The sequence below is a fragment of the Ceratosolen solmsi genome, unplaced genomic scaffold (assembly GCF_000503995.2).
Source record: "Ceratosolen solmsi marchali unplaced genomic scaffold, CerSol_1.0 scaffold28, whole genome shotgun sequence".
Classification (NCBI taxonomy): Eukaryota; Metazoa; Arthropoda; class Insecta; order Hymenoptera; family Agaonidae; genus Ceratosolen; species Ceratosolen solmsi.
Window position 1 is genome coordinate 4,753,749 of NW_011948429.1, and position 14,794 is coordinate 4,768,542.

Here is a 14,794-nt window from a genome sequence, read left to right on the forward strand (position 1 = left end):
TATAATGCAATTGGTACTTTTTACATCACAATTTCCAATTGTATTTTAAAATTCTTTGAAAAACAAAAACAGCTATTTGGGGCAATTGGCTATTAAAAAACGAGATTGGCTCATCTCATCCAAAATAGTCAGCAGAGACTAAAAGCTACATGGCGTCGATGCGGCTAGGTTCACTGGATTATGGTGAAGCTCGTGCTGCGATCCCTCCTCGTTCGTCCTTTGCAATTCGACAAGCGCGAGCGAGCTACTCCAGAAGGTGGTGCGTTTGAGCGAGACCGGGACGAAGTCGCTTTGTTTCTTGCTCGGCTGACTAGAACGGGAACACGGATGCGTTATGCCGAAATGACGTCAAAGGTGGCTAGTGGTGGAGGGTGGCGCGGTGCCGTAGCATTACCCGGGCTTTTGGTTCGGGGACGTCGTCGGGGAAAATCGAGAACCTAAAAACTTTGCGACCGCTTTGTTCCGCCCCTCGTCCCGTAGCACTCGACTTCCCGTGATTTTCCAAAGTGTCTCCCGCCGCCCCGCTCGGAATGTTGCGCCACGGCGATCGGAGCCCGCTTCCCCCCACCACTCAATCGTCCGCTCCCTCCCCTTTGGCGCTCTATCGCTGTCTCTCGCGAGCGGCCGGCGTATCTTTCCCCGGCGACGTACCCTCGAGAGGCTCACGGAGACGCTGCCCCCGGTTACTACTCCTTACCGGAGGCGGCGAATGACTCTTAAAAGCAACGGCCGCGGCTGAGAGCGCGAGCGTACCAACAATTAGACGGGCCTGGCCGCTGCATATATAGAAAACTCCGCGGCCGAGAGACCGACAGATTTCCTCAAGCTCAGGACCCGGTGACATCAACCCTCCCCGACAATCGGAGGCCTCCAGTTGCATCGAACATTGACAAGCCGCGGCGAGTGCGATTTTCGCCGACATGAAGTCCACTGTGAGTGAAATCGATATATCCGTATAAAGGGATTCTTTTAATTTATCTCATTATCCCTAACTACTTCTATATCTTTTTTACGCTCGATGCTCATCGAAGCGGGACTTGACGATCAAATGACTGTGAGCGCAGAGACATTTGCCCCAAGTTTCGCAATTTTCTTCACAAGCGACTCTTATTGACAAAAGCACGCTGTTGTTGCTTAGAGAATGGAATCGAGGATGTTCTCATTTACTTTTTTCGCGGCGGGTCAGGAAAATTATCTCTTATTCTCTACCGCACGCACTGCACTCAAATTCACATAAAACCTATTCTCCGCACGAACAACAATAACAAATCGAAATTTTTTTTTTTTGTACTTCGTTTCGCCCCGTTTCACGATTATTCAATCTTCATTTGATGCTGAGAAAATTACCTTCTGCGATTAGCTCGATTATATCGATTTATTTATTCAAATCTATGTAGATATATATACTTTTGCGCTTAACAAATTATCTAAATTTTCAATTTACAATGTACTTGCAACTATTGTAAAACTCATGCGTATCGCAATATTGTCACTCGTGTGCTTTATTTATAAATAACAACAATATTTAACGATTGTCATTTGACTGATATTGTCGATAAACTTATAAACGTATTTTATAAATGTTGCTGCTATTATAAAAGAATTTTTTCGTAAATAAATGCCATCGGATGGGTGTAAATGCATCACTGTCAACTCAAATTACAAATGTTTGACGATAATTTTTTATTTGATAAAAATATCTTTTTTCGTCGTATCATTCATAGATATTCCCATAGATATTGAAACACATTGCCAGACGTAAAAAACCTATCCGCCTACAAGTGCTTTTCAATTTTGAAATGATTTAAAAACACTCTCAATGTATTTAGCCTCAATAGGAATTATAATAATTGCAGGCGTTAAGTATTTCTGAAAACTTTACTTTACTTTTTTAAAATCTTTTTACACACACCACAGTTGTCTTATTTTGTCATGCTTATTAATAAATAATTCTTACAAACCGAGCTTATATAATTCGTGAATAATATATGGTTATTTAATTTTAAGTTAGCTGTCGACATTAAAAACAACAATTGATTATTAAGAATACTAATTATTTTACAGATACTGATCATTATTACTTTTTACGTTTAAAAAAAAATATCGGTAAATTTTATTCTGAAAAAATGATAGTGAAAGTTTACAAACTTCATCGATAATTTCGCATCTACAGATAAAAAAAATATATAAATTATTCACATCTAATTATTTGAACATAAACTGAGAAAGACTTTTATGTAGAAAAATACACACAAACACACGCACGCACGCACGCACGCACACGCACGCACACGCGCACGCACACGCGCACGCACACTCACACCCACGCACGCACGCACACACACACACACACACGCAAACACACACACACATACACGCAAACAAACAAACAAACAAACAAACAAACAAACAAACAAACAAACAAACAAACAAACAAACAAACAAACAAACAAACAAACAAACAAACAAACAAACAAACAAACAAACAAACAAACAAACAAACAAACAAACAAACAAACAAACAAACAAACAAACAAACAAACAAACAAACAAACAAACAAACAAACAAACAAACAAACAAACAAACAAACAAACAAACAAACAAACAAACAAACAAACAAACAAACAAACAAACAAACAAACAAACAAACAAACAAACAAACAAACAAACAAACAAACAAACAAACAAACAAACAAACAAACAAACAAACAAACAAACAAACAAACAAACAAACAAACAAACAAACAAACAAACAAACAAACAAACAAACAAACAAACAAACAAACAAACAAACAAACAAACAAACAAACAAACAAACAAACAAACAAACAAACAAACAAACAAACAAACAAACAAACAAACAAACAAACAAACAAACAAACAAACAAACAAACAAACAAACAAATAAAGCGTGGCATCTAACAATGTAGTAGTTTATAATAAATTTGTAAAACTTTTTCTGTCGGTGAGCTTCACATTGCTTTAAATGACTTATCGGAAAAGTTTTCCAAAATAAAATCTGCCTTTAAGTCTAATTATGCGATATAAACGTAAAGGGTATAAAGTGCAAAATCGAAAATCGTAAAAATCGAAAAGAATATGGGCAAATTTTGTAGTTGGCGTATGAAAATATTATTCCACAACAATAATAATACTTAAAAATTAATTATTAAAAAAAAATAAAATAATAATAACAATTAATTTAACTTATCAATGCCAAAGAAATTAGACTATTTTTATTTAAAACATAATAATCAACATCTTATAAATGTATAATTAAAGACGAACGATGCGTTAACAGAAATGATATATAATTAATTTACAGATTTAGATGAGGAAACGAGCTCATTTAAAATAATGCTTCATTGCATCACTTTAATTATTCGCAATAAGAAGAATAATGCCAACTAGCGCTATTAAAACTTTTAATACAATTTTCAGTTTTTAATGGTAAATATTGCTAATTTATGGAGTATTTGAAGCCGAAGATAAGTAGGGATATTTGTTATTGATATACTCTCAGTTTATCGTAATTAAGGAGTTAAGATATAAATTAAACAACTAGTCGAGCTTCATCGAATGACTAAATATCATTAGAGGCTTTTTCGCAATATTTTCCTCTCTGGATAATTAACTATACTCATTATAACGCAAATAAGAGAAATTGTTTTATTAACCGAGGGCGTAGAAATATTAAATTATTTCGCGGGCGATAATTCTATCGGCCAAAAAGACTTCTCTTCAAGCAAACATTCATTTAAAGAAAAAATAATTAAAAAGCAAATGATGAAACATGTAAGACAAACAAAAAACCAAACAAAACAAAGAATGGATAAGAACAACCGTGAGAATAAGAAAAGAACGAAGAAGGTTAATGAGTCTAACGTGTGGGCACTCTGACGTTTCAGATAACGTTTGTTCTGCTGATCACCGGCTGCCTGGCCCAGCAAGAGGATGCTGCGTCTGCGCAACAGCGGCAGTCTCGTACCCCGCAAGGTCATATCCAGTACAGCGATCCCGATGGTAAAGTATAATAACGAGGAAGTAGCCACCTGCCGTTTACTAAATGCGTACGTCGCTCTCCCGATGTAGCGTCGCCACGTTAGCCTCACTAGCCGCGAACGAAAGGTGCTAATTACATAAAAATAAAGTAAAATATTCGGCTGAGCGTTATTAAATGAGAAACTATTAAAATTATAATGCATCCTGCGCTACTTTCGATAGAGCGCAAAAGACTTTCGAGCTGCAAACTTTCTATTTTATCAGATCGATCTGTCTTCCCATTCGCAGTGCAACGCCATAATAATAACAACAACAACAAACAATCAAACAAACAAACAAACAAACAAGCAAACAAACAACGAGAACAATAATATGCATATTAGGACCAACAACAACAACAACAACAATAATTATAATATTCGGCGTAGCGTTTGCTTCCGGGGTTTTAAGGCCATCGGGAGCGAATCCCATGCCCTAGGTAAATCGCTCTAATAATAAGTTTGCATTTTATGGAAGGCCTCCGCGTCAATTGGAAGCTCTATGCTCCGTACACCCAGTGGAAGAGCCACTTGGAGGCGACACCTCAGCGCAACGAGAGGGCCGAGACCGGCTCAGCCCAGCCGATCGAGGAGACCCAGTCCGAGGTCCTGAAGCCCGAAGCCGCCGTATCCGAGGATAAGCTCGCCCAGCCCTTGCCGCACGTCCAGGTCAGCATCCTCCCCCTACCACCCTCCCTCACAGCTCGAACCGCCATTTCCCGCTACTTGCTTTGACTTTTAAATGACAGAGCGCCGCTCATTAAGGAATTGTACTGCAATCCCCGGCCGACATAATCGTCCGTGCAATTTCGCTTTAACGATGCTGCGCTGCAAGGCGATCTTTGTTTTTGAGTCTTACGTAAAAACTTATCCGGCTTAAACTCCGAGTCTCTGCCGCCCCGGTATTTTCAATTCGATGTTTTTATCCTTCGGACTGATCATAACGAGCGCGAGCAGCGCAGAATAAAGAGCATTAACTTTGGCGTTTTGCACAATCTTACGCCGACCGATTTCATAACTAAGCTCGTAATTAATACGCGACGTATTATGCGAATAATAAAGGCCCTGTAATATGCATGAAATACAATGTAAAAGAAGTGCGTGTATGGGAAAGCGTATGCTTTCTTTTTCTACTTTAATAACTGGCATTTTCTTTATGTGTGATAAGTACAAACGCGTTGGACGTACGAGAAGAAATCCCATCCTTAAAAACTACCAACTACGCGTCATTTAGCAAACAATTACGCAAGCTTTACAAAAAGCTGTTTCAATTTTTGTTTTGTTTTGTTTTGTTTTGTTTTGTTTTGTTTTGTTTTGTTTTTTTGTTTTTTTTTACATAATCCTATTTAGTAGATATACTAAAGTTTTTATGCATTCTCGTTCTTTTTTTCCTCCTTTTGCTAATGCGAACTTGGGCATACGGGCGAGACCGTCCATTTTTTTTAATTGTATTTTTGCCTCTAAGGCGGGCCAAAATTGCTTGAATTACCAAAACATTATTGCAACTATTATTAATTGTGAAAAATACATTTAGCTTTCACTTCGGATATTATAACCATTTTAATAGGTGTATTATTATTAACGTAACGTGAAAAGGACTTCAAATTAACAAAGACCGAATGAAATTTACCATAATATAATCATTTCACAAATTATCGATTGATTCCTTCAAGATTATACTTCAAGATAATATTACGCATTTTATTTATTATTTTCTAATAGAGATTGATTATCAATTAATTATTTAATTTTCAATTATAATGATTTAACATGCTATCGCGGGCATGAGGCTGCAATTTTCCAAATCATTGGAAGGCAATATTTAAACATTGTAAATTCAGTTGAGCTTAACCATTAAATATTTTTTATTTGCTTTTAGTACGAATAAGCGTATTTATAGCCGATTGATTTCTACTTTTATTTTTCTTTGTAAGTCTATCCTTTATATATGCACATAAAAACTAATAATAATAATGATCCGATAAATATTATGTAATTTTCTGTGAGCACTGTATTTAATGCCAGTATGATTTTTTTTTTGTTATCGAACATGAAATTGATACGAAATTATTGATTCTTAAAAGAAGAATGTTTCTTACTATCATTACGAAACATTATATTTGATGCAATAATTCTTCAATAATCATAAAAGTTAATATTTCATATTATGATTACATCAAATTATGATTATTACGATTACATCAAAAGTGATAATAATTTAATATTGAAAATAATGTAAATAAATTGTGAATATATTTTAATAATTAAGTTAATTAATTTAATACTTTTTATAAATTAGATTAATTCATTTTTTTACAATTTAATCATGATTATAATCAGTGCTATTCTCTCCCGTGCTTTAATTTAAATTTAATTATTTCTAACTTGCTGGAATATTATTTAGTATTTCAGAAATATGAAAATATCCTTCATTCTTTTTTTCTGTTTTTAATTAATTTTAACATATAGTATATAGAATAAGAGAGGAAAGAAGAATCTTGATTTTTTTCTTTTTTCAAAGTTTTTTTTTTTACAAAGTTTTTAGTTCTTCTAAAATTATTAGAAATCGTTTGAATATTTATTCGATTATTACAAATACATATGTACTATAAGAAAAAGTATAAGTGTAATTAATTTTTTTCATTATATATTAATTAACATTTTGTTTGAACGAACTTAAAGTAGAGGCACAATAAAATTTTAAATAGAATTGTTCATTAATTTTTCTTAAATATATGGTGGGAAGAACATTTATAACGTTCGCACCATGCTCACGTTGTTTAAAAATATTTTAAAATATTTTTGAAAAAAATATGCTTTCTCCATTGAAGTAAAAGAATGAAAATCGAATACTAGAGTCGGACGTTAAAAACAAAAAAAAAAAAATATAAATAAAATTTCTAAATTCGCAAAGAAATTTAACGATTCAAATGTTTTATTTCAACTATTATTTTTATGATTATATGATGTTAATATACGAAAAGCGATCGCTTTAACATTCAACAGAATCAATGTCTAAATAAAATCCAGAATATTTACAATTACTATAAATTAAAATATATATAATTAATATAAAATACTTTTTAGTTAAGTAAGTTTTTAATTTAAGTTTAAAATACTTGTATAATGTTAAAATTGTAGCGAATTGAATTGCAATGATTGAACGACACACTAAAAATTAAAAGACAAAATATAATCTTATATAGAGTCGGTATCTTTAGCGATGATAATGTAATAAAATCAATGGATGCTGAATTTATTTGACAATAATCAATTAAGTTAAATAACAACGAACTTAATATAAGTAAATAATTATACGTTCTATTCTTCACGATTTTAGGTTCATTATAAGCCTTATTCGATGGTACCAGCGCATATAAAGCAACTTATTCACAAGATGTACGAACCTCAAGCACCTTACGTTGATCCATCCGTTTACATATATCGAACCTTCGAGCAACCGCAAGAGGAAGAGGCGAAGTCACAAGTTCCAACTGAAGAGAAGGAAGCGACGAGGGCGACGTCTCAGATACAACTAAACAACGCCGATGAACTTTATGAGCACATCCCCAAGTACGAATCAAAATATTCGTTAAACAAGGAGAAGGCAGCTTTCGTTCAATACAAGGACGAGCCAATTCCCGCAGCATCCGCGATTCCTCGGTATGGTTCTGTACCCGAGAGGAGCGAATCCAGTTACGAGAATGATCGTCAACAGACGCAGCAGCATAGTCAACAGTACCAAGTCCAGCAGCCGCAACAGTATCAAAGCGAACAGACGCGGCAGTACGAAATCCAGCAGCCGCAGACATATCAGCAGAATCAGATGGTACAACGTCAGTTTCAGCAGCCCGAGACTTATCAGCAAGAGCAATCGCGTCAATATCAACAGCAGCAATCCCAAACGAAACAACATCATCAACAGCAACAGGAGCCAGAGCGACAAAAGAATGGGGAAAGCGCTATGCCCAAGGAACTCCATCAATTATTAAATCTTCAGGCGCAAACACCTTACCATGTGATTGCCAATAGAATTCTGTACAAGCCGAAAACAATATTTGTACCGAAGCCAATCCCTGAGGACGTAAAGGGACCATACAAATACCGAAGTAAGATTTATTTTGTCAAGAACGAGAACAGTGATCGAAAGGACAAGGAGCGATCCGAGAGAGATGACAAGAATGAGCAACAACAAGAAGAATAGATGCTCGATCGCAAATAGCGTTATAAGAAAATAAGAGATTTTTCATTGAGATTTTTTGGTGGATGGTGATAATGACAAATACGAAGAATCACATTGTAATGAGATTCGTTAGATTTTCTAATTTGAGAGATGATCCGCGGGATTGTAATCATCAGGACTATAATAATTAATAATTAATTGTTTTCGATTGTATTTGAATCTGATGATATGTGATGATATATGATTTATGATGATATGTAATATATTCCTGTAATCTGACGGTGCCAACAAAAATCATGTACGACAAAATAATGTTAGTTTTGTATATTGAAATTGGTATCTTTACCAATAAATAATTAATAATTGAAAATAAAGTAAATTTTGTAATTTTAAGATTGTATTGTAATTTAATTAATATTAAATTAAATCAGTATCGATTACGGTAATGTGTGTAATTGAAAATTTATTTTCAAATAATCATTATCTAAGACCCTGTGATGATTCATTGGTATTGCTATTCCGAATATTACGGTAATAGTACAAAAAAAAAAAAAAAAAAAAAAAAAAAAAAATTTACGTTTGTTCTGATCGTAAAAGTCTTTTAGAATGATCGAACATAAAGTAACAATAATTATTTAGAATATGGAAGTGAAACTTTGTAATAAACCGGTATGCCGTAAGATGCCAAACCATTTTTGTAAAATCAGTGCATGTAACGCAAGTAATTCTGTAATAAAAGATTTTCAGTCTAATAAAAGAAAGAGTTGATTGATGAGTAATTTTATCCTCTCTGCGTGTATGTCGTATTTTACAAAACGATGCAATGGAAGTGTAAAAGAGAGGAATTTCTCCGGATGAGGAAGGAAAGATCAGCTATCAACTTTCGTTGTGGCCTTCATGCTCCGGTGATTTCTGATAACTGCGGTCAGCACACAAAACTCACACGAAGAACTTTCATTTTTACAATATTAGTTTTCTTTCTTTCATTCATTTTTTTCTTTTTTCATTTTTCTTAAGCGAATGTACGTACACCGACATGCGCATCCGGTACCGCTTCCAAGACTGCCGGCAGCATTACGGAAATTGGTTAAAAGCTATGTGGCACTCGAGTAGAAGTCGAGTAGAATTGGAGTCGCTGACCGAGAAATGTCTCTTATGGAGAATTACAGCCTAGCAATCATTTGTCCACAATTATTTTTGACAAACATGACATCTACAAACAAAGTAATGTTAGTATTTAATGATTGGCCGACGAAAACTTTTACAACTTGCGATTTTCTGGAAAGAAATTTTCCTAACAATTATTGTTTATATCCATTTTTAATTACAGACTATTGGAATTTTATTGATATTTATTTTTTATAATCTTAAGTATATATATTTTATGTTTTATTAAATAGTAAATTAAAATTGAAAAGAAGATGTAAAAGCTGATAGCACAATTTAGTTATGGCATATATTGAACAAAAAACTTGAATAATAATATTCTTAGTTTATTTATAAATTAGATTTAAAATGACCATAAGTAAATAATGTTTGTAATGATAAATATTTTAATAAATGTTTTTGATCAGCGTATCATGAGATCATGAGCGTAGCACATCAACATTGTAACTTTAGAATTTGGATATAAAATAATTATACAAGGATTGCGTAACGTAATCTCGGTATCTCATTAGATTAAATAAAATGGCTCCATTGATTTACTTTCTCTCTCTCTCTCTCTCTCTCTCTCTCTCTCTCTCTCTCTCTGACATATTAGTAAAGCTATTAGAAATGAAACAAAAAAAAAAAAATATATATATATATATCTTTCTTTACTAATCTTATTTATTTATTTATTTTTTAAATTAGAAAGCTGTAATAAGTTAATAAAAAAATCAATTCTAATACTTTTTAATGAACAATTTACTAACACATATTCATATACAATACATAATTTCATTGTTAGCTCTAATATTCATTAACTACTATTTTTTCATATTCTAATTATACTTTTTATTCTGCTATATTTATTTTGATAAAAGTACAAGAATAATGTTTGGGAAAGTGTAAAAACTTTCTAATATCCTGAATATTTGATTAGCAGATGAATGTGTCGTAAAAAAGTGGATTCATTCGATATAAATGGTGTAATGTAAGAAAGCATTTGAGTTATGAAAATGGAACGATATTAATTTTTCTTTGGATTCCTATTCGATTATTTATGTAAATTTCATTAGCTTTTAACCAAAATGATCATAAACACACGAGGTATTTTGAACTGATAATCATAGATTTTATAGGTTTACATGTATATATATATATATATGATGTGGTTTTAGAAATATCTATATGCAATAAAGCTTATCAATACAAATTAGCGGTAGATATAGAAATTGTGATATAGAATTTTTTAATACTATTCAAATCTATACTGTTTTCTACTATTATTTTATATGCACTTGGAATTATATAGTGAACATAAATAAATAAATTATTATCTAAAGCAATAATTCGTATTTACATTTAATAACGTCTCGGTATAAAAAGTGTTATTAAGCATTAATCGATTTCAATTAATTTATTGTGTACATCTCTGCGTACATTCATCTTTACGGTAAAAACATGAATTCGTAAACGTGGACGAAACGTAATTAACGGTACATGTCAACAAGAATCATGAATAAAATAGCTTTCATTTATTATATTCGTCAAGGTGAAATTTATGTTACCTGCAAAAATAAAAATTTAACTTCACTGATATTATAGCTATGCTCACGGCACGTCGGAGGAGGATTAAATACAATAGATTGAGGTTAGAAATCGATCTTTTAAATAATTCTCAGAATTCGAAAGAATGTTATGCCTTGGATGAATGTTTTGCATATTTGTGCCTTCTTACAACCTACAGCAACATCAAATTAAAGTAAGATTCGTCGAGTATTGCCCATTCTTTTCCCACCAATTTTTCACAATAATACCAATAACTCGTCTCAAGGTTATAACGCTTATCAACATGAGATTATCAACACTAGCAGTGAGCAGTCGTACCATATACAAGAGAGGTAAAAGATAGGCCAAACGAAGCATTCACCGGCCCACCGTTCCCCACGATGGCGTTGGCGCCGTTGAGCGCGATCCCTTCCACTCCATTGAATTGGATTTAGTTGCTCCACGTCCCAAGACCCCTTGGGCCCTTTTGGTTCAACGCCCGAGCCCTATCTGTCCTGAGGAAAGAGAGCCGCGGGTATCCTGGCGAACCCGGAGTCACGCCGGAAAAGCTCGAGCGAGCGGAGCGTAGCGCCAGACCAGGAGATTCCCGGACGCCGAGGCTGCGCTCACGAGACTCGTGGGGAGTGGTGGTGGGCAGCAGCGACACATCCCCTCGCTCGGGCCCACTACTGCTCGCCTATAAAGTTGTTGGGCGGCACGCGCGACCGCCTCAGAAACGCTCCACCCGCGACGACACTCGGTGCCCGTCCTGTCGACTCTCTCTCTCCGCCATGGCCACACTCCAGGTAAACCGTTCACGCTCTCAATTGCTTTCGCGCTCGATTTCACGCCGACTCCGGCCCGTAAACGCCCGTTTTTCGGCATTAAATGGGCCATGGATAGGTCGTGGCATTTCCCTCGTCGTACCTTTCTCAGGCTCTGAGAGGCTCAGCCTCTCGTCGCAATTGTCAACAATTTATCGGTGCTTGTAACGTTCGACGCAAGGAACATTTGGAGTATTAGGCAAGTGTATTGCCATAGGTGATGTATCCATGGATTTTCATAGGGATAAGATCATATTGTACTTTATCCAATGATTATTTCTTTATTGTACGTAGTTGTTGTATATTTAAGTGACTAAGCTTCAGGTCGATTCGATGGACATTGCCAAACAACACGCATACGATTGCACATACATACGCACAGATACAGGCAGATACGCGGAGAGACACACATAGAAAAACACACACACATAGAGAGAGAGAGAGAGAGAGAGAGAGAGAGAGTGCGTATGTGTGTGTGTGTGTGAGAGAGAGAGAGAGAGAGAGAGAGAGTGTGTGTGTGTGTGTGTGTGTGTGTGTGTGTATATATATATGTCTGTGTCTGTGTTTTCATTCAAATCGCCTCTAATTACTGTACTAGTGGGCTTGCTGTCTCGAGTTGTAATATCGCAGTATAGAAAGAACATGAATTCCGAGAGGAACAAAATTTCATTCGTTAAATATTTAAGTGCTGGAATTTTATGTTGCCGTAACTTATAATTATCAAGTGGCTCGATAATGCGCAAGTCCTTAAAACTTAATCTCGATTATTAACCGCGCAGGACATGATTGTGAAGTAAAAATGATCGTATTCGATGGCCGTTCATCTCAAAGTCCAAAGTCATGGGGTTTGCACAAGTATGAAGGAAGTGAGAAAAAATCGTGGTGAGCTTAAAAAGAATTTTACAAGTCATTCGCCTCCGCTTGCGCATTTACTTTCTCGGATATTTGCACCTCTCCCTCGCCGCTCCCTTTCACCCACGGTTCCTAGTGTCGAAAGAGACAAGGCGACGCACAATCGGTATCACGGTAAAATCTTTTCAAGTAAAGAAGTTTTCGTATGAGATAAAGTAATGTCGGGTCGAGCCAACATTGCTATCGTTTTCCAATTTTCGGTAATAAGTAGTTAAACATTCACAATAACATGTCGATCATATTATTTTATTTATCTTTTGCGTATAAATAGCTGTTAATGATATAATTGAAAAGGCATTGAGCTAAATTTGGGCCTACATGAACATAAGAATGAGTACTTCAAGTTTCAATAAAAAAGAAAGCATTTCATATAATTAAATTATTTGGACAATAAAAATTAGGCGTACAATATAAAAACACTGTTTTATTTATATTATTAATGCTCGGTCATATAATGAAAGTCGCATTGAAGTTATTAATATAATTTAGGTAATTTAAACAATCGAGGCATTGAATCGATATTATTTTCATATATTTTCGATTATTTATTCATCTAACTTTTTTTTTGTGCCTTTTCATTATCAAAATAGTGAATATTTTAAATCTGCAAAATGAAAATACGATGATATATATTTATGAATATTTATCGTATTTGAAATTATCATTGCCGAAGATAATGTATCTTCATTAAATTTCCTAAAAATAAAATAAGTTGAATTCAATATGACTTCATAGATTGATTGGTTAAATCGACTAAATAGAAAGGCGAGATAATCACGGTTGTCCGTGCAATGTATTTCTTGTAAATTAAGAAATGTAAGAGGGCAAGTGAAAATAAAGTGAGAGGTTCAGGATTAGATACTAGAAAGGTAAATAAGATTATTTAAATTAATTATATTTCTTCTATGATTAATTAAAATTCATGTAATAATATTTCAAAATTAAGTTGAATAGTTCTATAATAAAAGTTTACTTAAAGTAAGTGATTGAGATGTAATTTCATACGAGTTGACGTGTTGACTTAATAGAAATTAACATTTTCTCAAAAATGTAGTAATTTATATTTATATCAATTTATTTATCTATAAACATGCTTTCAATTATAAATTTTTATTTCTGTTTCATTTTTATAATGTTTTTATTTAGCTAGACTAAATTGAATTACCACTACAGCAGTATCAGATAAAACAGTTTTGTTAGTCTTAGGATTTAACAAATTTTACAATTATCATGTGTACATATAGTTTTAGAATATGTATGGGCAGTTACACTTTTATGCAAATAATGCATTTACAAATAGATGACCGTTAAATTTATCGAAGAAAGTGTGACAATAATAATAATAATAATAATGATAATGATAATAATAACAATAACAACAACAACAACAACAACAACAACAACAACAACAACAACAACAACACCATTAAAGGAAAAGAATAATTTTTAAAGTTAAAGTGGGACGTCTTTTTAAATTATCCACGTAAGTTGGTATCACCTTCTAGAAATCTACATTACATTTACAACGGACTGACTGTACATCCAGTGCAGCATACTTCTCGTGGCATATTCTATCCCAGCTCCATATGCAGCCACCATCTAGCCGACTTTCTATTTCGCCTCTCCTCTTTCGCCTGTCGCTAATCGGCCTCAGTGCAGCCACGAGAGTTCGATATTTATGCCGATGCACGTGGATAACGAAAGTTGCGCTGTCGCAATCTGCCGCCACGAGAACAATGATAAATTGTAGCTTCGAATACGTGGGCATCATCTACCTTCTTGGCTAGTGTGTTCCATACCAGGTACAAGTAATGGTTTATACTCTGTCGGGCCTTACTTGTGTGCATTCGCATAAGTGATCATCACCGTGGCTCTCGAAGGATCATTTGACATTTTCAAAAATATATATCTATACATATAATATATAAAGAGATAACTTTCACTTGTGTATACATTGCAGTGGAGGGAAGAATCTTTTGTATTTTCGTGTAAATTAAATTGTCTCTCCTTTTTTGTCGACGTCAAATAGATAAGTCAAGTAAATAATAATTGTTTTTTCTTTTTTGAAATTACAATTAATTTATTTCTTACTTTATTTTCAACTATTTTCTTAACTGCATAGTACATATTTATACTATTT

At 34.1% G+C, this 14,794-nt stretch overlaps 1 protein-coding gene across 1 annotated transcript; it reads left to right on the forward strand.

Moving 5' to 3' along the window:
- The first annotated feature begins 742 nt into the window (after window positions 1-742).
- Window positions 743-8,577, forward strand: LOC105363830 (bromodomain-containing protein DDB_G0280777). The gene is made up of 4 exons (XM_011501628.1): window positions 743-932; window positions 3,910-4,024; window positions 4,520-4,710; window positions 7,382-8,577. Exons 1-4 carry the CDS (start codon window positions 921-923, stop codon window positions 8,243-8,245), a joined length of 1,182 nt encoding a protein of 393 aa, XP_011499930.1. The 5' UTR covers window positions 743-920; the 3' UTR covers window positions 8,246-8,577.
- Window positions 8,578-14,794: the final 6,217 nt, after the last annotated feature.

Coding starts and splice junctions, on each gene's coding strand:
- LOC105363830 (XM_011501628.1), top strand. Junction 4,025..4,519: donor CCAGTACAGCGATCCCGATG/GTAAAGTATAAT, acceptor ATTTTATGGAAG/GCCTCCGCGTCAATTGGAAG. Junction 4,711..7,381: donor AGCCCTTGCCGCACGTCCAG/GTCAGCATCCTC, acceptor TCACGATTTTAG/GTTCATTATAAGCCTTATTC.